The sequence below is a fragment of the Haliaeetus albicilla genome, chromosome 8 (assembly GCF_947461875.1).
Source record: "Haliaeetus albicilla chromosome 8, bHalAlb1.1, whole genome shotgun sequence".
NCBI lineage: Eukaryota > Metazoa > Chordata > Aves > Accipitriformes > Accipitridae > Haliaeetus > Haliaeetus albicilla.
This window is the reverse complement of record NC_091490.1, coordinates 26,273,201-26,298,220: the sequence shown is the minus strand read 5'-3', so window position 1 is coordinate 26,298,220 and position 25,020 is coordinate 26,273,201. Positions and strand designations below refer to the sequence as shown.

At 38.3% G+C, this 25,020-nt stretch overlaps 1 protein-coding gene across 3 annotated transcripts in view; it reads right to left on the bottom strand.

Annotated features, from left to right (window-relative positions):
* SLC25A24 (solute carrier family 25 member 24) overlaps window positions 1-25,020 on the bottom strand; it is a 39,461-nt gene that overhangs the window by 8,333 nt on the left and 6,108 nt on the right. The window contains exons 2-11 of one of the 3 annotated variants that reach the window (XM_069789454.1): window positions 19,313-19,439; window positions 18,706-18,793; window positions 18,084-18,195; window positions 15,282-15,440; window positions 14,787-14,939; window positions 13,510-13,617; window positions 11,659-11,826; window positions 10,358-10,508; window positions 9,492-9,684; window positions 7,197-9,148 (exon numbers count right to left, since the gene is read on the bottom strand). In XM_069789454.1, the coding sequence (XP_069645555.1) occupies window positions 9,506-9,684; window positions 10,358-10,508; window positions 11,659-11,826; window positions 13,510-13,617; window positions 14,787-14,939; window positions 15,282-15,440; window positions 18,084-18,195; window positions 18,706-18,793; window positions 19,313-19,439 (1,245 nt within the window). In that variant the 3' untranslated portion in view covers window positions 7,197-9,148; window positions 9,492-9,505. Of the gene's footprint in view, window positions 1-7,196; window positions 9,685-10,357; window positions 10,509-11,658; window positions 11,827-13,509; window positions 13,618-14,786; window positions 14,940-15,281; window positions 15,441-18,083; window positions 18,196-18,705; window positions 18,794-19,312; window positions 19,440-25,020 lie in introns of those variants that run through there. The other 2 variants (XM_069789455.1, XM_069789453.1) reach the window with 2 other exon arrangements.

Here is a 25,020-nt window from a genome sequence, read left to right as displayed (position 1 = left end):
GGAAGGGGCGGGGGCGCCCTCTGCTGGGCCGCGCGGGAGCTGCCGGCCCCGTGCGCGCCTGCCCTACCCGGGCAGCCCGGGGGAGAGCAGAAGCCAAGCAAAAAAAACCCCCGAAAACCCAAAAAGCAAAAAAAACACCCCAAGCCAGAAACAACCAAGCCAGAAGGGCCAAGGAGCAGCTGCTGACGGCGCTGCAGCCCCGCCTCGGCGCTGGGAGGCTCCTGCATGGAAAGCCCCCTGTAAAAACGGAACACGGTTATTATTTGTAATTCACAGAGCGCAACGGGACCTCTCGATCCACACGTCTTCTCCAAGGGCGGAGAGTACTTGTAGTGAGAGAAGACAGAAGTTCAGGTAACCAAAAGATTTTAAATAATTAGGCTCTGTAGTTTCGTGCTGCTCTCTTCCTCCAAAAGCAAAATTTACTACTGCAGCTCAGCGGGTTCCCAGCATTCTCCGAGAGTGAGACAGAGATGTACATACTCTTAACTCGCAGTGTTACAGATTGCTATAGAAGGGTGAGAAACACTGCTGCCAATTGAAAATAAACTAGGAGAAATGGCTAAAAAGAATAATCAAGCAGGAAGCCAAATTTCTTTTCAGAGATGAAAGACTATCTTTAAGATTAATGTGAATTTATCCCAGCAGGCAACTTTGGCAATCAACTTTTTGTAGAGCATGCTTGCTTTCCTGCTTCCAACAGGTTTCTTTTCACATTGTAGTACTACTTTAAGCACTGAACTAACAGAAAATCCCTGCAGATAAAGCTTGCACTACTTTAATAAGGGCTGTTGTAGGCAGCGGTCTTAATTTTTAATCAGAGTATTATTTGTATCATAGCACAACCCAGGCTACACACTGCACTGTCACAGCATGATGGTAGTCCCAGAAAGCTTAACACCTACCAGACAAGAAAGTACAAGGACCTGAGATGCCAAGAAAGGACATACATAAGATCAGTAGCAGAACTGAGATGAAAATTTCCATCTGCCAGTCTCTCCTATCTACAGGATCACACTGTTTCCTATCAAAATGTCATACTGGGGAAATGATGAGTGCCATTAGATTACAGCCCAGCAAATGTCTCCCAGCAAGGTACCGACATTAAGTACAAGTCTGCAGGAACAAGCGAGAATACTAAATAAATCTTCTCCTTTATCTCTTTTTTCTCTAGGATAGAGAAAGCATAGAAGACTGGATAAGCAAAGTAAAACCAGATACTCCTTAAGGGACTAGTGAGCAACATTTGACGTCTAAGCCAAAATAACTTCAAGGGGATGGCAGTGTCGTGACTGATTCAGAAGTGCCCCTACTCCAGCTCCAATTCCCTGTGGAGAAATGCAACACTGCACTAGCATCTTTTTCTCTGCTGCACAGAAACCCATCTTCTGCCAAACTCTGGCTGACTGGTAAAAGCAAAATTAAACATTTATGTGTCAGATCAGGTGTATGCACTGTCACTCATTCATTAGTACTGACACTTTAATGAGGATGGGTTACAATTGGAGAGTCCATTATTGCTGCCATTCCATAGGCAGAGAGCTTTGGGTGAGCAAGTCAAGGCATTTTGGGGAACCCAGGAGTTTTCCACCCACATAGCACAACCTCTTCCTAACCCATAAAGAGTAACATCATCTTGTTCATAACAGAAGTAGCTAACTCTGACCATGGATGAGTCAGAATTTTATATCCTTCCTCATCACTGTCAAAATTTGCAATTATAGCTCATTCTTTCTTCCCTAGTGAAACCTTTGCAAAATCTGACCAGCTAGTGAGAAATAAGCAGCTACAAACTTGGGAAAGGAATTCTAAAATGCAACTCTTCCCTATATACTGCAGGCAACCTTTGAGCTGACAGTAGAAAGCTTTACATCTGAGAGCCACCCAAAATGTGAATTGCTAGCTTTAGTGTTTATGGAACAAAAGTGACGCTTTTTGTATGCATCTATTTTCGGAAGGATGGCTTCAGAGATACTGCTAGGATTGAGACAGTAATCTGTACCACCAAGATTACTAAGAAATCCTGTTTGCAAACCAAGTCCTGTTAAACCACCCCTACAGTAACCTGGCCTCTGAGCTTCTCCTCCTTTAGTCAATTATTGCCAGGCCCAGACTATTTGAAAGGTTTGCTTAGCATTTTTACACTGGAAGAAGCATGACAGAGACAGACACACACCACAGTAAGCTGATGAAGCTATTTGGCCTGCAATTATCAGAGAAGGTCATAAAAGACGAGCAAAGAGTGCTGACTTTAAAATCCATGAAGCTATATGCTATGTTAACCTAGCAGGTGCCCAGCTAGAGCCATGCATACATACAAAAATCTGCAGTAAAAGAAGTATCAATGCAATGAATGGAACAGCTGGAAGAGGCAGAGGCTGTTGTATCTACACGGCAAGCCAGCTGAAGTTGAGGAATTTTTTTAAGTATGGAAAGTAAAACGGCCCCATTACCAGCCTGCATCACACACAGTACTGATGCACAGGGAAGGCTGCAGGAACATGCCATCAGAGACCCTTTGCTAGCAGTAACAGCAATTCAATAGTTCGCATAGCAAAATCTTATTTAAACCCTGCTCAAGCATATCTCTACTTTCCCAAAATAACTGAAGTAAAATACTGAAAAGAACAAAGCAGTAATCCAAGGATTGAACATGGAAGTCAGGGTGCTAAGCACAAATGTATACAAAATCTGAGGTGTTCAGAGAAAGCTGGGCTGTGCAAACTGGCCAGCTGCCATTGATGGTACGTGCAAAACACTTCTTCCACAGAGTACCATGAACATCCGTGAACTATCTACTGAACTTCCAGATCTCTCAAGGCACCTGACAAGGCTCACTCTGATCTGGAAACTGGCCTCCAGGACACAGCGTGTTCCAGGGCGAGGTAAAGCTCGTGATGATCACTGATTTGTCCAGCATCCTCCAATATACTGATGAAGCTGCATTTGGTTCCACAGCAGGAAAAGCACAAAACTAATTCCTACAATAAAATAGATTTAGAATATTAGATTGGGTTGGGAGTGGAGGATAAGGATCCTGGAGGTGTGTCAAACACACAGGTTGTAGGGTAAACAGAAGGGCATTTGTTAAGGAGTCCAAAGGTGGAAATGAATGGGGCAGTGCTGGACTATGTCCAGCCTGGCTTAGCTTGGAAGTGCAGAGCAACTGTGTCCACAATACAAATCAGTGGCTGCACCATGATGTAGTGGGGAAATCTGTAACATTTAGTGAGCAACCATGAGAAACATTCTACCTGCGCTCAGTTAGATGGTGTTTTAATGTTGTGAAATGCAAACATGGTGCTCTCAGTGCAGACCTCGATAGCAGCATAATTAGGAAATACTGAAATACAGAGTATCATTTTTACTCCTCAAAAAGAATCAGGTAAGTTTCATACCAACCATTTTTTAGTAAAATGCCAGTAAGTATGGTTAAAGAACCTTTATCCTCCATGCCAGCTTATCTTACTGAGAAACTAAAGGATGTTGACACACAAAAATCATTTTATTAAAGCAAAAAGAAAATAACATTATAGGGACTCTATCTTCTATTTCACATGGTTTTCATTAGAAGTAAAAATAGCCATGTAAATTGATACACAGTCTAGATTCTTTCAATACCTTCCCTAAAGGGAAGATGACGATTCTTGCTTTTTGTAATTCACACCCGAGTGCATTGCTCCCACAGGTTGTTAGGTCATGCTGCCACAATCACCACTAAAAATATGGCTCAGATGCGTTTATTCTGCACTGTTATAAACTGTTTTTCCTTTACTGTAAAAATAACTCCAAGGAATGAACTCAAACGTTCAGCCTAGAAAAGCCATTCCCCCCTACAAATCAGTATTACAACATAACGGTAGATGGCACTGCTCGAATTCAATCTGAAACTGCACATTTCTTCCAAACACAGCCAAGACAGAGGGGCTGTTAAGACTCACCAGGGAGACACTGGTTCATGCACGACACCAGCTAATAACAATTAAAAAAACATGGGGGGGGGGCGGGGAGAGAGAGAGAGAGAGCTTCCATATCAGTGCTTTAGCAAGAGCTAAACTACAGGTCAAATATGTTAGCAAAAGGCTTAGTTTAAGATCGCGGGAGTACCCATTCAGAAGTTCATCCACCATACTCCCATCTTTCAACTTGGTGTCTTTTGCCCACACCTACTTCAACAGGATGGATACTAGATATTCTGCTTTACATGAGCCTAGAGGGGACAAGAGCATTCTGGATTTTAGTCTGAGTACTACTGACAAGTTATTCAAGAGAACCTATTGGCTACTTCTCCTTGACCTCATACTTTCAGCTCACAGAGGAAAGGTCTGCAGGGACAGCAGCTTTATTGTTTCAAGAGTGTTCAATTAAAAGGCCATTCTGGAAACTGCTCCAGCTACTACACAAAGCAGATGCACACACCTGGTGCAGAGAAGAGGTTTTATATGTATATAGATATATGCAAATATGTATTTGCATACACACTAATTTTTTTTTTTATATACACCTATGTAGTACATACTACACTCCTTTGTTAACCCTTTAGCAAAACAGACTCAAAGTCTAAGAGCTTAGGTGCACAATACCCAAACATTTAGTTAGTTGTCAGAACACAAATAATTTTTACCCTGAATTGCACAAATATTGACAAAAAAGAAGTAATTTTTCTACACATTTTCAGACACCAGGAGGGCTTAGAAGCTAGACATAATTCACACAGCAAGACTGACAATATTCCAAAATCACTTTGTGTTGAATATCCAGTTCTCACCAATTATGTTCTCCACAATATACAGTTTAGATCAGTATCTTGTTCTAATGTAAGCCTTAAAAGCCATCCCCGAGACCACCTGGAGATCAGAAAGGGAAGCATTTCAAAACCACACTTCCTTACATGGCAAATAGCCTGCAGGTTAAAACATTCTTCATATTTTAGTAGTTTACGTGTAGCAACATACTGCAACGCACTTCCTGCTATACCTTCTCTAACCTTCAAATATTAGAAGGGAATGAAAGATACCAATACATTCTGCTGCATACCAACGAGTGCAGCTAGCTCATAGGTTTGAAATGAGACAGTGAAGAATAGAAGTCATCTCAACCTGGGCCTCAGAAAGCTAATTTGGGCATCAGGGAGGTCAACACCCAGCCTCACCTGGGTAGTGCAGCAGCACCCAGTGTTCTTTTGCAGAAAGGAAAGCTTCCAAGTGGGTTTCGGTACACAGTGTTCACCGTGGCATTTCCACTAGCAAGCGTGCAAGACACCTTGGGCCTGGGCTGGTGCCATTGTGAGGAACGCCACTGCTGCAGCAGGCATATCCTGCCAGGAAGCCCACCACAGTCAAGAGGGGAAGACACACATTGGCAGCCCTGTTTTAAATTCCAAGCCATTTCTGCAGTGTTTTCTAGCGTTAATGGTACTGAACAGCAGTCACACCCCATGTGTACCTTGAAAGGAAAACAAATAAAGCTTTTCCTTTCCCTTCTGGCCCTCCTACATATAGGCCTATGCATAGGAAGAATTGTTTACTCAAGGAACACCCCAGAAAAGCTAAGAGTTGTTAGGGATCGGTTTGGACGTGGATGCACAATTCCTGAACCTCTTATTAACTTACCAATGACACTGCATGATTTACATCCTCTTCGTGCCTCAGTTTCTTTAAGTAAAGAGGCAGTAGCAAGTTGTATGGCAATATTTTTTGCATGATCTAGGGGGACCATCTTTGCAAACATTTTGAAAAATAGTAAACACCTAGCAAAAGATAAGATACAGAGGAAGCGTGAAAGATTCTTCTGGACTGTAGAATTCAATAAGTTTCAGACTAAACTTTTTAAGACAAGGGACACAAGTAGTCAGCAACCTACATATCCATCACCACTAATTTAAGAACTCAGAATGCATTATGGAAACACACTATTTCAACAGATAATGAAAATACATTGGTGGAATACACTAAAAACTAAAGGAACAAGCTTGAAGAAATGGTTGAGATACTTGCTTAGCATTCTATTTCCCTTGGCCAACACACAACAAACTTTAAAATTATAGTAAAAATATTTTTATAAGGGAGAGAAGTATGCTGCCCTAAACAGACTGCCTGTCCATGTGTTTTTGCTACCTCAGTGTTATTTTAACACAACCTGCACGTAGTTGCAAGCAGTTAGAAATAATGGTACTACCTGCATTGCAGATCTGAGCTGTTTCAAAAGCCAAACATCATACGTGCTGCCTGTATAATAACCCCTATATATCAAAAATCAGGACCAGACTTTGATAAAAAGACTGCAAATTCAGTTTTCCAAAAGGCTAACTTGAAAGCAGTATTTTAAATACCTGTGCTACATTTTGTAGCAGTTTAGATTTTCTTTTTGGAGGGGGTGAGGGAGACCATCTAACTTGGACATCTTCGAGAGCACACGTTACCACTAGATCACCGTGAGAGAGATCACAGCCCAGCCTTTCCAATTGCAGAGAATTTCCAGTTAAAAGCATCCCTGCCTCAAGTAGAATTGAATGTCATATTGTTCATTTAGTCAGGAATCACACACCAAGCATCTACCTCTTCCGTTATTTAAAAGGAAACTTCTAAATCTTATGTTACAAGAACTGTATTTGCAGGAATCAGGGACAAGAAAAGCCTCCCTAATTTGTTTACAATTACCTTTAACATTTGAAGGATTGGTGTGAAAAACTCATAAGTAATTGTCAAAGCTGGCTACTGAGTATGCTTTTAGTAGGATAGCCATACTACACAGGCAGAGTAAAGGAAGTCAATTACCCTGAAAAGATTTTATGTTGATCCTTTGACTAACAAGTAAGATTAACATCAAAGCAAGACAAATATTAAGAATACAAGCAAGTATGTTTGTCCTGATTGTTAAGAGTTCTGCCACCCAGCATACACAAAAGCAAATAATGGTGTAATACTGTTCAATGAACAAGCAAAAATACTAAACATTATGTGACCTTCCATTAAGCAATGAGACAGCTAGAGTTTTAAACAGGATGACAGTAGACTAATCTCAAACTAGGTTTTCAAATATCAACATAATAGCAAAGGATAGGCTAGTGTCAAATTTATTTTTAGGAAAATTACCTTCATTTTTGATATTGAGTATTATGCATATAGTACAATAAAGAAGTGTCATCTATCAGGCCATGATAAAAAAAACCCAAACATCAGCACACTCCAGCCAGATAAGGAAACAAACATTTATTAGAAACTGGTAGTTTTATAGAGCTAAAAAGGTAAACATACCTTTAAGAGACAAAGAATACACAACTGAACACAGTCATCATAAAGGCACATCATGAAAAATTAAATTTGCAAGACCCCATCTTTTCAACATTTGAAAACATCATTACCGTAATTTTCAATACTCATAATGGCACTTACACACTATAAACAAAATGGACCAAGTCTAGAAGATAGACACTGCTAAAGTCATCTCCGCATCACACACACAATACATTTGCTCATTGGTCACAGTCAAACAAAATGATTGGGAACTGATCTCACAAATCCCACAAAGATAAAAGAATGTTGGCAAAACCAAGAAGCATTCAGATCAGAAAGGCATTGTACATATGGGTGATTTGGATAGAATAACTTTTTGGTTTTTTTAAAAAGTGGGAAGTCCAAGGTTTCCCTAAAGGGAAGGCCAAAAGACACAGCTAAAGCTGCCATTTTCTGAAATCTGATAAAACAACATTTTAGAATATGAATTTTATGGAGTTGTTATATATCAGTTTATGGAGAATAAGCATCGGCCATGGAAGCACTGAACACAGGTTTACATCTGATTGCTGTTTGAAAAACACGGCCCAAACAGTATGTGGAACAAGGGAGGTTCAGGCAGTTATTCAAGTTTGCTTGCTTATTTGTTTGTTTAAAAGAAAAAGTAAAAAAGAGACCCTTAACGACCTTACAGGAACAAAGTTCTTCCTTCCTTCAGTAATCCAATTTCAAGAAGTGGTCTAAGAGCAGTTGCTTTTAGAAAGTCAAAATAAGTACAAAGGTAATCTTGAATTTACAAAGATTAAGCCACCACACATCGCAGAAAGCAGAAAAAGCGTGACAAAATGAGTTCGGCAATAATTGTTAGTCTATTTCAGTGTTCAGGCCTGAAGGCAACTGAAATGTGGCATGCTTCACCACCCCTCAAAAAAGTAAGTAACTTTGGAAGTACTTGTACATGGAAATACCTACTTTCTGCATTGAGGAAGTGCTGCTTTGGTTTTTGAGGAGGAGCTGTTTCTCAAGCACTAACAAGTTCTGTGTGTATGCTTTGCTTGCTTCATTAACATCAACCTGATGGGCACCCGAGATCAGCAGTCCCATTTGGTCACTTGGACAAAATGCCTCAGTGTTTTACTATCTGAACTTCACACACACAGCCAGTGTGCACAGAAGACTGAGGGAATGAGGATTTATCTCACATAACAAACCTGTAAAACCTTTACATAATAATGCAATTCTCTATTGGCTAAAAGCACATAGTGGACCGTAGCCCTCCAAGTAGGGAAAGAATGGAGACTCCAAAATGAGAAAGATTTCTCTCCCCAAGGCAGCTATGATGAGCTCCACTGTTGGCTGTATTACAATCACTAACAGCTTAATACTGGATCTTACACCCAGCTTTTAAATGGCAACTTGCACTTCTATGGAATGGATCTAGTAACCAAGTTTTTTCTGTTCCTGTATATCATAGATCCTATAAAATGTGCAGCTGTAACCCAAAGCTTGTCATGGTTAATGGTGCTAACATTTCCAAGTGCAACGAAAAGCAGGTCCAGTGAAGCAAGTTATGAAAATCACTGATTGTATTACAAAAATATTGTGTAAATCCATTTGAGGTATTCTGATACCGTGGAACAGCAGTTTCCCAGGCTCTTATTCTTTAAAAACAAAAAAAAAGGTTAGCCTGAAGATAAAGGTGATGGGTTACATTTTAATGTGTTACTCCATCCTTGTCTGTATCCAAGATCCCATTTCTTATGAACTTAACATTAAGTCTTCAAAAATAACAATAAGTGCTTATGTCTAGGCGTGCAAAATGTTGCCTGTGAATTGGTTCAGTATAGGCAGCATGACAAAACAAAAAGTCACTTTCATATATTCAGTATCAAGGCAGTATAAACTTCTCCTACCTTTGGTTTGATCCAAGCCAAATACACATTTAGAGAAGACAAATACAAAAAAAAGAAAGCCAATGAGTAAAATACACATGATTTCCTGAAAATATAAACATATTGCTGATTTAAAGATAGTTTCTTGATTTTTTTTTTTTTTAAACTCAGTGACATTTTAAAGTGCAATATAGGTATCTGTTTAGAAATGGTGAACTAGAATTTAAGAAAGTTTCTTTCCACTTCAGGGCAAAAGTAGAAGTTGCAGCATCTCTCCGCAAAGATCTGTCTCCAATTGTGAGAGCAGATTACTTGAGAAATAATTTTTGTTCTGGTGTTTCCAACAACATTAGAAGCATCTCACCTTTTTCCTTCATTTCATGCTATTCCCAAATTCTGCTTCATTTTTTCATATACAACATAGCTGATGCTGACAGCTGGAAGCACCTTCATAAAATTAGGGGCTATGCCCCTATAAAGTCCTCGGATTCCCTCCGTAGCAACAATTCTTTGAAAGAGACCGACCATGTTTAGCTGTGGAGCTCCTTCCACTGAGGCTAGAACAAAAAAATAATGTGTTATACAACAGTTCTAGTAATTTTAAAATCCTTAAGCAATTATTAAACCCTTGGGTGGTGAGCCTACTAGCACCTCTAGGGCCACTGATTAAAACTTGAGCCCTCACAGAGAGGAGATCTCTTTAATCCCAGATATGTGAGGAATATCCATGTGTCTAAACCCCACTGAAAAGCATTATCCACCTACATTCCTTTGGAAATCTAGACTCCTATCCTTAAGTCTGTGCACAAACCTATCAAGGAAAAATCTCAGATATGAAACTGTCTTTATGAAATGTCCTCCAGAGCAAACATTGTTGTCTATGTTCAAAGGATAATGCAAGACCTTTTCATTTTACCTCCAAAATTTAGGAAACATTCTAAATTTTAGAAATGTGCTCCCAGGCTATGATAGGAGCTCTATGCCTGGTAGTCTTTATGGAATGTGGCTCTCGGAGCACTAGTGTCTGAAATGTTACATTTCAATCGAGTATGATGAAGAACACTGTTGGGGGTAACAGGGAGAAGAGACTAATGTTAAGAAGGATTTTCCAGGTAAGTCCTTGGTTTTCCAAGTTGGGCTTTTTTATTCCCATATCTCTGCTACAGCTATCCCAAATGATACAATTTTGATGTGACCACACAGAAATGTTTTCAGTACAACAGGACTCACCTTGAGCCTGCATGCGTGTTCTGATAAGAGCAAGAGGGTAACTGGCTAACTGCCCACATGTGCTGGAAACAGTACCACACCCCAACAATACAAAAACACCTGGGTTAGCGGAGCTTGATGCATAGTGTTCTAGCCATGTACTCTTTAAGAGCTGCCAAGATATAAAATTAAATAATAAGACAAGAGACCTGCATTCAAGAAAGTAAACAAATACATCTTCATTCATAACAAATCTTATGGGCTCAATCCTGAAAAGCACCAATCTCACTACACCAGTCCTACATGCTCACTTTTAAAGTGCACAGGTAAACACTTTAGCACATGGGTAAGGACTTTAACCAGACTACAATAGTAAGTGCCTAGAAGAGAAATCCTTAAAAGATCCAGCAGCAGGAACAGTGCCCATGTTCTAGACCTGTTAATACTTTGGGGGAAGAAAGGGGTGAAACACAACTCAGCACCCCAGAGTGTGCAACAAAAGCTCACACAGCTGTGCACATCACCTCATGTAGAAGCAAGGATGCAAACTGTAGAAAAGAACTTCCATACTGCTTTGAAAAGGTTTGCTCAAGCAATTCTGCCGATTGCTATTGCAGTGACACAAAAAAATTTGTCTAGACTAGAAAAAAAATTAGTCTGTGCATCTGAGTTACTTAACACACTTCAAAGCAACACCTAGCATCTGAAGTAGATAAAACGTTTTAATTGTTCCTGATGGGTGTAAGAGGTGCTGGTTCCTCTTGAAAGAAAAGAGAGTGGTGTTTCAGACCTTCTCACAACAACTATACATCAGCCACAAAGAATTCTGGTGATGTGCACAAACACATGAGGAATTCAGGTTACTATAATCCCATTATAAATCACAGAAAATGGCAAAAAAAATGTATTAAGTATCATAAATGCAGGATAGGTGATATAGTATGAATATCATATCAGGTTTTTAAGGCCCATATTTGCTATAGAACGGGTATGTTCCAGTCTGACAGGGTTAGTTAGGTATGCAAGCATGTTGTATTGCCAAGGTCTATAGGATCCTGCCTTACAAGTAGATTTCTTGTTTGGTACCGTTGCATGTAAGGGCCCAACGGCACAGGCACTCCTCCATGAGGAGCAAACAAACAAAAACATGAAAGTCCAGTAAGATTAGTGGAAATTCTCATTTGTCTATTTTAAACTGAAGGCACCTGTAATTCTACAAGCGTGTTACAAATCTAACTAATGATACAGGTCTTCTAAAGAATATTTACCCTTTTCATAAATTAACTAATGAAAGCTACATGCATTCAGTAACCTAAACTCACCTCATAAACAGCAAGGTCAATGCCAGCATAAGGAATTATACCCAGAATATTAGGAATATAGCCTTTGTAGAAGGCCTTTACACCTTCTCTTTTTAAGATCTTCTTAGCACAGTCAAACATCCCAGAATATTGCCCTGTTTTACCCACAGCCAATCTGGTCTTTAAAACCTAAAGGGGAAAAAATAGTAGCTGTAATTACATACCTACTTATTAATGTATGTTACAAACACAGGAAAACACAGTATCTCTCTGCTTATTCAATTGTCTGGAACTGCTTTGCATTTTGGTACTTCAAAATTCCTTTGTGATGACTACTGTTAAGGCTTTGTCAGCAGTAGGCTTCCTCAGGTTTTATCATTAGTGCAGGGCAGTATGCATACTACTATACACTAGCTTACAATTTATTAGCCTTTTTAAATTGCATTTTACCTTTCTTTTCTTGATTAAAACAGGCAGATTTTTTATCAACTTGAAGGCAACAGTGTGGGCAATATTTAATAGAAGGATTAGCTAAAGAACAAGTGAGAACATTGACATACTAGAAGATCACACTTCTCATCTGGGAACAGCAAAGCATATTAAGAAAACAGTCTTTCAAAAAGCACGACACTGAGAGGTAGTTAAGGGAAATAAAGATTACATCTCTACTGAAACCCAGCATCTGATTAATAATGCAAATAAGTCTATACAGAATCTTAGGACAAAGAAATTACTAGCAGTATCCAAAAGAAACCACACAGGGAATTTCCTGAGCAAGAATTTGACCTACTTCAAAGCCTCATAAGACTGCAGCTTCCTCAGGAGTTTCCTGGCACTTTGCTTTTCTCTTACTTTGAAACACCCTAAAAAACACTTCTAGGACAGTATTATATATTTGTTAGGAAGATCAGAGCATCTTATTGTAGAATAGTTCACCTGTCTCCATTGATCAGTGTAATCCAGATGATGTACATAACATTTCAGTTATTCTATAACTTAACCCATCTCTGTACTGAGGCTAGCTGTGATTCAGCAGCTCTAACAGCAGGGATGCTATTTAAAAAGAGATCATTACCACTGTCAGCAATGAAAACAGCTAAGTTCTATTCCTACTGACACCCCTCCCTATGAAAAAGGTATTTAGGTTACATTTTCCATTACTTCCAAATCTTCATGTTGGTATTGGTTTAATCCCAGACCCCAGATATATTCCAGTTATTTGCACAACAAGATAAACTTTCTGGGGAACCAGCAATAGAGCAAGTACATCCTACTTCCATTTAAAAAAAGCAGGATGTGAAATAGCTACCCTAGAGCTGTTAGTATATTAATGCTAGTCAAATTGCAACATGTGTAGTACCACATACAAAATATGTCCTACAGAGGAAAGGGCAGTTAATCCACCCAGCCCCAACTGTAGCTGTTATATTCTCCCTCCACACTGATTTCCTAATTGGACCCAGCTCCACATCATAATGTAAGAGAACTTCATCAGTTCTGCTACACACAAGACCTTCCCTTGCTTATATACAGTGGGAAAAAGATTTATGCCCAATTTAGAAAATACTTGAATATGTAATTAATTTTAAATGCGTTCTTGGATTTTTTCCCTGAACTAGGTTTTATTTAAACATTGCTGTAGACAATATTATACAGCCAAATATATAGAAAAATAACAAGTATCAATTAGACATAGTATATTCTAAAGTGCCTAGTACTGAAATTCTGAAAGGAAGTCCAAAGTAAAAATAAATTAGAATATAAGAATATAGAGGAATTCCTACAATACTTTCTAGAGCAAAAAGAGTTTTACTTTGGAAATGAACCAGACGTTTGGCAGACTCTAATAGAAGCAGATCCTCTGTTACTTACCTCCATGGGATAAATAGAAGTTTGTGCTGTTGCTCCAGCCAAAGAACCAGATACAAATCTTTCAACGGTGCCTAACTTCCCATCATCCTTAGTGAGTATCTTCTTATACTGTATAGTTAAAACACGTAAAATAAACATCACGTGCTTTTTAGGAAAAGCAAGAGTTATTACAAGAGACAAGAGTACAGCACAAAATGTCTTGTCAAGCTGTACATACTTTTTATGTATTTACAGTTACATTTACTAACCCAACCAATTTTGCACTATACTCACTGCAACTCTGTGGACAAAGATTCTCAAGAATACAATGAATATTCCAGCCTGCAAGAATCCTTTACATTAAACACCTCAGCCACCCACAGTACTGTCAGGTGTTCTACAAACAGCCAACAAGGGTACCCACACTATGGACCTCAGATAACAAAGAGGAACCCGACCCCCTTGCAGATCCAGTTCTCCAATCAAAGAATGAAAGACTGACTAGCATGTTCACAGAGACACTTAGAGAGCTGTACATACTGTTTCACTCAAGACAGACACCATCATGCAAGAACACGCCACCGGCTCCCAAAAGGCAGAGCAAGAGTAAGGAATTATGTGCTCAAGGTTACTCTATGGCATCAAAATCTGCTGTTCAGTCTTGCAATATCCCAAAGTTTACTTGACTTTTTGTTGCTTTTATTTCATAGTTGTAGAGAGATGTGCAGTATGTTCATTTAGTCTTACTTGAGGCACCAGCAAGCCCCACAGAGGAAAAATAAAGATTGTTTAACTACACCAGAACAGGAGTTCATTTTCTAAAGGAGGATTAGGCCTTAACATGATGCTTAAAGCTGATTCAGAGGTAAATATAACTCTGAAATCCAGGTTGAGGGCATCTTACATAGCATCATGATATTTGACTTAAAAAGAATCCTGTGTAAGTTCAGCTAGCATAATGTGCTAAGTTTTTGGTTGTTGTCACTTCAAAGCAACAAACTAGATATTAATGCAGTGCTCCATATAAAGCTATGCAGACTGGAGGACAGTTTAAAATGTATGACAGATTTAGTTTATTTACATTGCTTATAATACAATAGCAAAATCTGCCTAATACCAAGTATTCTATTAACAGAATAAATAGACTATTTTAAATCTGAAAGTGACTCTAAATTACTGTGACAAAATCCCCAACCACAGTAAGAACCCCTATGTAATACAACAGTGCAAATAATAAACAGTGAAAGTGATATAATATTCTATCTACCATAAGTTTAATTCCTGATTTATCATCCTACCTGTTCATAAGCCCAGAATTTAATAGCTGTTTCGGGAGCTATTTTCACAACATTTACACCATTTCCCCTCCAGAGGGATCGGACGCCACCTTCTTTCAACATTTGCTTAAAACCACTGGCTATATTCATTTTGTTTGATTTTGAACCATGAACCTAAAAAAAACCAAAGTCACAGTAAAGAACACTGCTCTGATTAGATTGTAAAACTCATCACCTAACTATTAAATTGCTTAAATGTATCAACTAGCAAAACCACATCCACTATTGAAAAAAATCTTATTTTAGTGGCACAGGTACTATAATATTTTGTCTACATTTTTGCCAATATGACTATGGAAAAGACAATTTTTATGAACACAAAATATGGAAATTGTCAAAACATAACTAGACCTCCAGAATTCAGATATTGTATTTGGCCATCAGTTTTCCATAACAGCTCTCTAAAAACTGAAGTGATACACTGGAAACTAAAAAGTTCTTAAACATTGCACCCACCTGCATCATCACTTTAAGGCGATCTAACGGCGCTGTACCCGTTCGAGAGACAGCACCAGCCACTCCTCCTGCCAACAGCTGTTTCCACCACTGTCCAGTCTTTTTCTCTTCCTCCGTGAACTCATCTGGAACAGTCAAACTATCTCCTATATCCAACACCTATTAGAATCAAAAGCAAAGATGTGCCAATAACTATCTCATTCCATCATCTGAATTTTATCAACAGTTCTAATTCCAAATTAACCTACCACCTGAGAACACATAAACAAAATGCTAGTTAAAAATAAAAAAAAATCTCTAAATTACATTCTATAATTAACTTGCTATGGATTGCTATTGCTATTCAATGAATAGCTACTTTTTGAGCATTAATACCACAGACCTACCATTTCAAAGACTGCACCATCATCATTAAAAATTATGACAAATTTCTGCCTTGAGCATGGCCCAAACAAAGACATTCTGTCACGATCAGTAGACCTTTACAGTCAGCACTAAAGCTCAAATGCTTATATGTTGCAGCTAACCTTTCACCGGACAACCGTCTGGGATTAGTTTGGTAATCTCCTAAGGATGCTAACAAGAGATTTCTCTCTCATGGTAATTTATTCACACATATGTGCGATTTCCTCCCCCTTCCTCCCCCCCCCCCCCCCCCCCCTTAAAAGTAGCATTTTTATAGCTGATATATCAGAATATTCTATTTCTGGTAACTGCTGTGTATTATCTTACAAAATGACAAGTTTGACTAATGCTTTATACATTTTCTTATCATCAGTTACACTGAAAGACATATTAATGACTTTTTTCAGCTATAAAAGTTTGAAATTTCATTAAGAGGTGCATGTTTGTATTACCATTCAATTTGATCAAAGAACATTACTATAGGCTTTAGTGATAAAGCTGTCCGAGACTATGGAATCTCACATATCACTTAAACATAGTCTCTGCTCTTCATGTAATTTATAAACCATGATATATGAGAAAAAATATGCTGTAGATAATGCAAAGCCAATATTATGCATAAATTAAACCTATAAAGAAGCAAGAATGTTTTTAATAACTGGTAAGTGCTGACCAGAAAGCATGTTAACCAACAGACTTTTTTTAACTGCTGAGTGTAGACACTACATCCCTAATTTATGCTGCATTCCCTGTCTGTTAAGTAGACAGAATACTGTCTTGGTCATTTGGAACACAAGAATTGCAGGATAGAAATTACAGATATAGCCACTGGACAAACAGGGTAAACACCAACTGTTCTGGATATTGAACACAGAACAGATTAACTGGAAAATCCTTTCACCCTTCTGACATTCATGGTTTCCAAGTAAGGTGTCATCAGTTGCTCAACTACATGGAATCATCAAAAGATCAATCAAAACTCTCAAAATATAAACTCAATGTTCTTAGAGATATTATGCATATCTACCAGGGTTTAAACATTGTGTCTACCAAGCCCTAAACACAACTAAGAAAAAAAGCTAAATTTGAGGGTGTTTATAACAGAATATAACATAATATAACAGCTACCAATTCATAATAGTTCTATGCCAATGCAGCTATCTGCTTGGAAAAGTCTGACAGCAATTAAAATTTTATAATAAAAACAGAATTGGAAGAGCTGTCAATGCCAGCCAGACATGTGAGTTCTCACATCTGCTCTTATCTGAAACACCAGCTGTGTTGCCATATAGCTGGATTTTGCTTGCTGTGATAAGTGGGTCATCAGCTGACTGCAACACTGGAAGATCACAAGAGACTTCTAAAATTGTTTCTTGGGGATAACTAATGACGTTCCATAATTAAAAAAAAAATAATCTTATGTTTAGTAATAGTAATACAACGCATTTTATTAAAGCAAAGGGGTTTTTTCCACTAAGTAAGCTGGGAGCAGGACTATTTGATCTCATAGCAGTGCTTCAAGAGTTTCCTTCAGCAAACAGGGAGCTAACTCACTTTTGGCAAGCATTTCTGAATTGAGCTTGTACAATGTGAAACACTCAAAGCTTTCAGATCTCAAACTGTTTTTTATTACGGAAATGCTGACTAATCCCTGACGATATAGACGGTCTCACTATATTCAAAGAAATCTGTCTTTACCTAACTTTATGGATTACTCCAATAATCTACAGAAAGGATATTCAGTAAGCAGGATTACCATTGGTTTACTTACCTTATTATTTGTTCTTAAAAGTCAGCCACTGAGGTGGTAAGAGCTCCATTCAATAGTAACTTAAAAAAATTTATCTGCACAGTGGATAGCCTATTGCTGTATATTGTCATGCTTAAATTAAATTCTATAGCACAAAAGAGTGTGAGAACATGTGCACAGAAAATCATCACTAATGACACCAGTGATTTTATGATCATGATTGTTACTATATAAATGCAAATACTGAACTAATTTCAACATAACAGTTAAAATGCTTCTATAATTTGTTTCAACACATCAAAAGCACTGAACATAAGAATGCACCGTAATGCAAAAAGAAAAATATATAATATTGTGGTTATTATCTTTCTGTGGAATATCTCCAAAGGAAAAAAAGGATGCCTTCCTAAAAATTACTGATAATTATTGGCAAAGTTTAGATGAAGTTCTTTGCTTAGAAGAAACTCACACGACACTGTCCTGCTTATAAATGGGTCAGCATGAAGTGAAAAGGAAAACCAAACTATTTGAAATACAGGTACGCCTGAAATATAACAACTGTCAAGCTGTTATACTCAATACTGCAAATTAACCCAGCAGAGATGAACTTAAGAGCTGCACTAAGTTAAAAGAAAAGTTGAACTTACAGTGGAATGTTTCCAATATCGAATTATTTCCTCAATGTCTGTAGCTGGGTTAAACATAAAATGGTCTCTCCACTCATTCCAGTCTACTGTCATTGTCCCATCAGCATCAATACTAAAAAGAAATTGAACAAAACTATATAAGGAAATAATAGCAGGGATGGGTTTTTGTTCTGTTTTGTTGCTTTTTTTTGGTTGTGTTTTTTGTTTTGTTTTGGCTTTTTTTTAATATTGGCCATCATATCAGCGACAAATGACTGGAGATTCCATACGGAGACTTCAAGGCTGAGTCTGCCATGGCCTTTCAATACTATGCTTTTCTTATCCAAGTGCATCTGGCATATTCCATTTAAAAACAGAATATAACGCTTCATTCTATCAACAACATTCACAGGGAAATGAGGTAACATTCTCCTCCCAGAACCAGATCCTCAGATAGTGACCAGACTTACAATCACCCGAGAACAGATGAAATATGTGAGAATTCTTATAAAGGCACCACTGAAGGTACCAACACCTTTCAAAGTTATAACCCCATTTATCCTGTTCTCTGAATTATAAAAATATAATAACTAACAATACAAAGAAGCTTAAAATACTTTAAGCAATAATAATTATTCCTGACCTTTGCAGGATCTTTTCTGCCTGTTTTTCTGAAATGCTTATACCCAGTATCTTGAGGGACTGGACAACCTCTGATGCTTCAATTTTTCCTTGAAACATTAAAAGAAAGATGATGCATATTTAAAACATGGAACTTAATACACTTAGCACCTTGGAGCTCACTAAGTTCCACTGTAACACCTACATAATAGCAAAGATAATTTAAAATCAATTTAAACACAGATGATATATTTTGATTGTCTACTACAAGGACTGAATGCAGGTGAGTACATTAAAATCATGCAACCAAACGAGATGCAAACATTCCGTGAGTTAAAAAACTATTCTATCTTTAATAGATACTTAGAAACTTCCTTATAGTTTCTCCATCTGGGAAACAAAGAGCCCCAGATCAATGGGCCTGAAAGATAATAAAAAAAAAAGACTGTAATAATTTATTATTTCAATCTATAATAAACTATAATATGATCCTATTAAGGAAAAGAAGTAGGGGCTCCATATTCACAACTTTTTGTCTCCAGTTTAGACAAAGAATATACATCAAGATAACTTTTAACGCACAGTTTCTTCAAACCACATTTGAACAAATGAAATAAATCAATGCATACCATCATTGTTTTTGTCCAGGCTCTTAAATGCCAGTTTCATCTTTTTCTCATGATCTTTAAGATACTGCATAAATTCTTCAAAATCTAGCTGTCCATCCTGGTTAGTATCTCCAGCTTTAAAAATTTTCTGTTGAGAGAAAATGCAACATTCAACTTTTCCAAATTACAGCAGGTCACAAAGCAACATCAGCATGGCACAGCTTTAAGAAAAGCATCATATTGGTCACTTTGGGAGTCAAATCAGGAAAACACCTAAGCATACACTTCAGAGCTGTATTTTGTTTTCAGAATTTAACACACTATCAGTATTTTCATAAAGAGAGAAAACACTCAGAGCAGAGATAGATTTAAGAAAGCATTATTTATTATTTGTATAACTTTCCTATTCAAAGATTTTAAGGTTTCTTACCAGCACTGGCAAGTTACCCCTACAGGTATCAATTTGTGGAGGTAGAGGTGAGGGACAGGACAAAATCATGAAAGAGAACAACTTTAAGCCTGTGACTTCCTTAGTTATACATGGAATTTGTCAATATGTCAGTAAAATTAAAGAAATACAGTCTTAACTATCCTCTTTAATCCAGTGGTCTACTAATTATGAACTATAAAGATAAAAAGACAAATAGCAATTAACTATTTAACTGCTGACCAACGCCCCCCCCCTCAAAGATCTTGCCTGACTAGCACTTCCACCCCCCAGGCTTTGAGAAGGCAGGGCTTTCTGCTTCAAACTGAAGCCCCGACAAAAATTTAAAACAAACACACAAACAACAGACTTGTAACAAACAGAAGCACAGTTATCTTCCATTTTTGCATGTGTTTCTTAGTAACTGTCCTGCAGATAAGAAAATTCTACATGTAAAATTAACTACGAGTTGACTGCATGGTATACAATTGCCAGCACTGCCAGAAACAAGTCTGAAATACAGCCTTAGGCATACGCTTCTGCATCAACAAAGGGCCAGAATACTTAACCATCTTTCTGTGTGAAAACATACTTTTTAAAAAAGGGAAATTACAGCAGTCCCCCCAAGCATCAGCCTGGAACTGCTGAGGCTTGTCTTCAAAGGCAAGCCCAGAGAAGAGCGAAGCCCAGGCTAACAAGCTCTGCAGGATTTACTAGCTTGGGCTTTATGCCACAGCAAGGGCTGCTCCACACAGGGAGGGCTGCATAGAGAGCAGCGGGGCCAAGGAGAGGCAAGGCCCACAGCACACTGTTACAGGCGCTTTCCACCTGCTCTCACACTTCCATAGTGCTGCCATCTCCTCTGGCAGGATGCACAGGAAGCAGGCGGGGAAATCCACCCCAAAACTTTGCTCTAGAACACAAGATTTAAGGGCAAATTATGCCTCATCTCTTCATTTGGGCATCAGTCCCTGTGGTTTCCCTCAATGTGTGAAATCCTACAGGGGCACTGTCTATAAAATGGCCAGGAGACCAGCCTGACAGCACAATCTCTTCATTAATTTGCTGTAAGTTTCAGAGCACTTCGAGGTACATATAAAGCATATGCCAAAAATTCTTCCAAATACCTTCTGTTTTCCAGACAGCCCTGTGCAACTGTAGTTTCTGGATAAAGTAATTCTCAACAAGATTTGCATGGCTGTTCTAATCTGCAAAATCTGTTTTTAATCATTTTGTTTACTCCATTATAATTACTGGAAGTCCTCAAAAGACCAAAGTCCAACAAGTTCTAGCCTACAGAAACTAAACATAAAGGAAATTGAAAACTCTAGTGTATTTGTTGCAGGTGTCTGAAAAAAATTGAAGACATCTGAATACATTTATGTGCCTCCTTTATCTTTCTTATCCCCTCTAATAAAAGCAATGTACTTTAATGTTTAATCTCAAAAGAAAAATTTGTAAGATTATTATAGATTTCTCAGTGGAAGGGAGGAAGACAATGTGGCATTCCACAGTGAAATAAGCAGTGAATTATTTACCTCCCATAATACAGCAACTTATGCACAATAAAATCAACTAAAGTTACTGCATGCTCAGATAAAGGCATTTGGTATTAGCTTAGAAAAATAGTGTTCTTCATATACTCTTAAGTCCAGCTTGATTGTCATTTTTATTAATAAACCTGTCAATAAAAATATAATCTTCAATTCAGTTTCATGCCCTTGCCAATATGGTTAGGACTGTTCAGAATTTCCCATTCAAAAAAAAATAGTTTACGTTTCTTCAAGTTTATGGATGCATTTCTGAATTAAGGAAGGATTAAAAATTAAGCCTAATTAAGAAAGCCTAATGGATTAATCATTAAAAAAAACCCAAACAAATAAAAAACCCAAACCCAAGAACCACCATTAAAAATTACTCGAGCCAGAAAAGAGTCCCCCCCAAAAGACACTGCAATCTCAACCCATCTTGTACTCCACGCATGGCACCTCATACCACAGGATCCAAGTGCCCTGCTGGACTCCCACAAGCTACGGAGAAGAGGTAATTAATGTGGCAGTCATACAAACACTTTGAGTGAATTCTATCAATGCAAATGGTTACTATTCCCTACTGCTATCTGAACTACACAAACAAAAATGTGGAACATGGGAAGTGTTGTTCTGGCTCACATATGACAAAATTTTAACTAAATTCCAATTACAAAATCTCCTCTGCTGAGGATGACATGAGCCAAACAAAACAGAAGTTCCTAGCAGGTTTAGAGGGCTGGCAATTAGCTTGTGAAGGGGAGCACTTTTCATTTCATCTGCCAGATGAGCAGATTTTACATTGCAACAACTAGAAAAGGATAAGCACAAACATACTCTCCATTCCCTACTTTTGTTTTTACAGTTATTTTCCAGACTTCAAGCCAGTCTCAGCCACTCTCAGGGCAGCAGAACAGAAGCAACAGGGAACAAAAACATATGCTTCTCAGCAGGCACATGCATTTTTTCTCACATTACAAATCTAAGAGTTCATACAAACAAAACCCTCTTGTACTAATTATGTGGGTGTTAAAGTTTCAGATTAAAACCAGCAATTTTGTGGAACAAACAGGAACAGTGAAAGGAGCTTGCCTTCCATTTGGAGGGCACGAACTCCCTCATGGGGGTAATGTACTCCATGGGCATAGCCAGCAGGAAGACACTTAACTTGATTCTGCAGCACACTAACTCCCAGGTAAAAACTGCCCATTCACGGAATCAAATAATAATTCAGGTTGGAAGGGACCTCTGGAGGCCATCAAGCACAACCCTGGCTCAAAGCATGTCTAAACAGATGTTGTGGTTTAACCTCAACCAGCAGCTAAGCTCCATGCAGCAACTTTCTCACTCCCCCCCACCCCCAGTGGCATGGACAGAAGAATTGGGAAAAACAAGTAAAAACTCATGGGTTGAGATAAAAACGGTAGTAATAATAATAATGATGATGATGAAAAGGAAGATTACAAAAAGAGAGAGAGAGAAAACCCAAGATATACAAATGATGCACAATGCAGTCGGTCACCACCTGCTGATAGATGCCCAAGCAGCCAACTCCCCCAGTTTATATACTGAGCATGACGTCACATGGTATGGAATATCCCTTTGGCTAGTTTGGGTCAGCTCTCCTGGCTATGCTCCCAGCTTCTTGTGCCCCCAGCCAACTCATTGGTGGGGTGGCGTGAGAAGCAGAAAAGGCCTTGAGTCTGTGTAAGCATTACTCAACAGTAACTAAAACATCCCTGTGTTATCAACCGTATTTTCAGCAGAAATCCAAAACATAGCCCCATACCAGCTACTATGAAGACAATTAACTCTACCCCAGCCTAAACCAGCACATTAGATCTAATTAGATCAGGTTGCACAGGACCACATCCAATTAAGTCTTGGACATCTCCAAGGATGGAGATTCCACAGCCTCCCCAGGCAACCTGTTCCAACAATCACCCTCATGTCAGTTCAACAAGGAATTCAATTCTGCTGTTCTTCATTTAATATACTACCGGATTTTGCATAGTTACAACCACTTGTCACTGTGCCACTTCCTGGTTCACCAATTTCTCTGATGGAGGAGAACTGGATGCATTTTAAAATAGGCATGCTTACAACAATAGAGCAGGAACCAAAGTAGATGCCAGTCCTCACTTGGAAGTCCTGGGAAACAATGTTCAGTGTGCCTGCCACGTAAAACCTAACATATCTTGTTACAGACTTACTGTGGGATCACCTCACCTTTATGTAGGTCCAGCCCCAAGAGGAAAATGTTTATTTTTCAAGGTGTGTCATTTCTTTTCTCATTGTCTAAAAACTTTAAGGCCAAGCAATAAAGATAATTCACTAGATAAAATGAAATGGTGACTGTGTAAAAAATTGCTACTTACAGGCAGACACAGGAAGACTGTTTAGATGATCTTTCTTTTTAATGCTATGGGCCTTCACACATACCGACTACAATGCTCCCATGCTGACCTATTTGGTCATGACACTGCTGCCTTTTTCTTTTCTCTTATGTTTTGTTTTTGTTTTTAATTCTGCTACTTTTGTTCTTTTTCTGCTGTATATTTTGTTAACACAGCTGCTTTCAAAGTCCTGCACAGCGAGGCGATACCAATGTGAAAGGCCACAAGTAGACTGAAACACTGAATAATTTTATTTTTAAATTTCTGTATTATATAAAGCATGTTACAGCATTGACTTCTTACTCCTCCAGAAGACCTCTGTATTTGGTGTGGAAACCTAAGCCAGCAGGTCTGTTGAAAAAAAAAAAAAAGCTACAGACAGGCTTTATATACACCTAAAAATCCTGACACTCTGTAAGTGGCCTGATGAATTATTAGATTACTCTGTGCCAAAGTTACGAACTTTAACACATTCATAGCTACACTGTGAAGACAGAGAATGCAAGACACTAGAAATGTTAATGCTTTTTGTAGACTTTCCTTTTAAATTCACAGTTGAATTTTTATATTACTTAGTATCAGTATTGTGCATAAGCCTTCACATTCTGGTTACAAAACTGAATTTTGTATGAAAGGCAGGGCTGCTCAGTACAAATGATTACCAATCATCTATTCATTAGCTTGTTAATATAATGTAAAGAATATTTAAAAAGAAGTGATCCATCAAGTTACTGGGTGTTTCTGGCTTCCTATCATGCTATCTACAAGACATAAGTAAAAAAACCAACACTTAAAGACACATAATTGGTGCAATTAGCAATTCATTCTTCTGTAATCTATGACTAGAGTTCCAAAGGGCACAATTACAAATACTGCATAGAAAAAACACCATCACAACAGTAAAAACAGCATCGCGTCTTCGGACATTCACAAATTTCACATTTTCTTTTAGAAGCAGAGGTAGTAGATATAAAACCAATCACGATATTACCTTCTCTTCTCCCCTTTTGCTGTTCTTTCCCTCTTCACATAGTCATTCACATAGCTCTGCAATCTACAATTTTAAGTAATCTTATTGGAAGCCAAATTCAGTCACAGCTCAAGTATATGCAACTCTTCTCTCTTTACCGGATACGTACCCTACAAAACTAAAAACTAACGTTGTCCTTTTCCTATCTATATCTACCAAGACTACACAAATTTATGACACACAATGATAACCCAAAAACCAGTAGCAAAGATTATTAAAGTCAATCTTGTCAAACTGATTCAGTTGGGAGACAAATCCAGCACAAAGGGAAAGGGGCTGAGGATGTGTCCACACAGCATTATACCCCAACCAGCAAGTCCACATAACACACTAACAAACTAGACTGC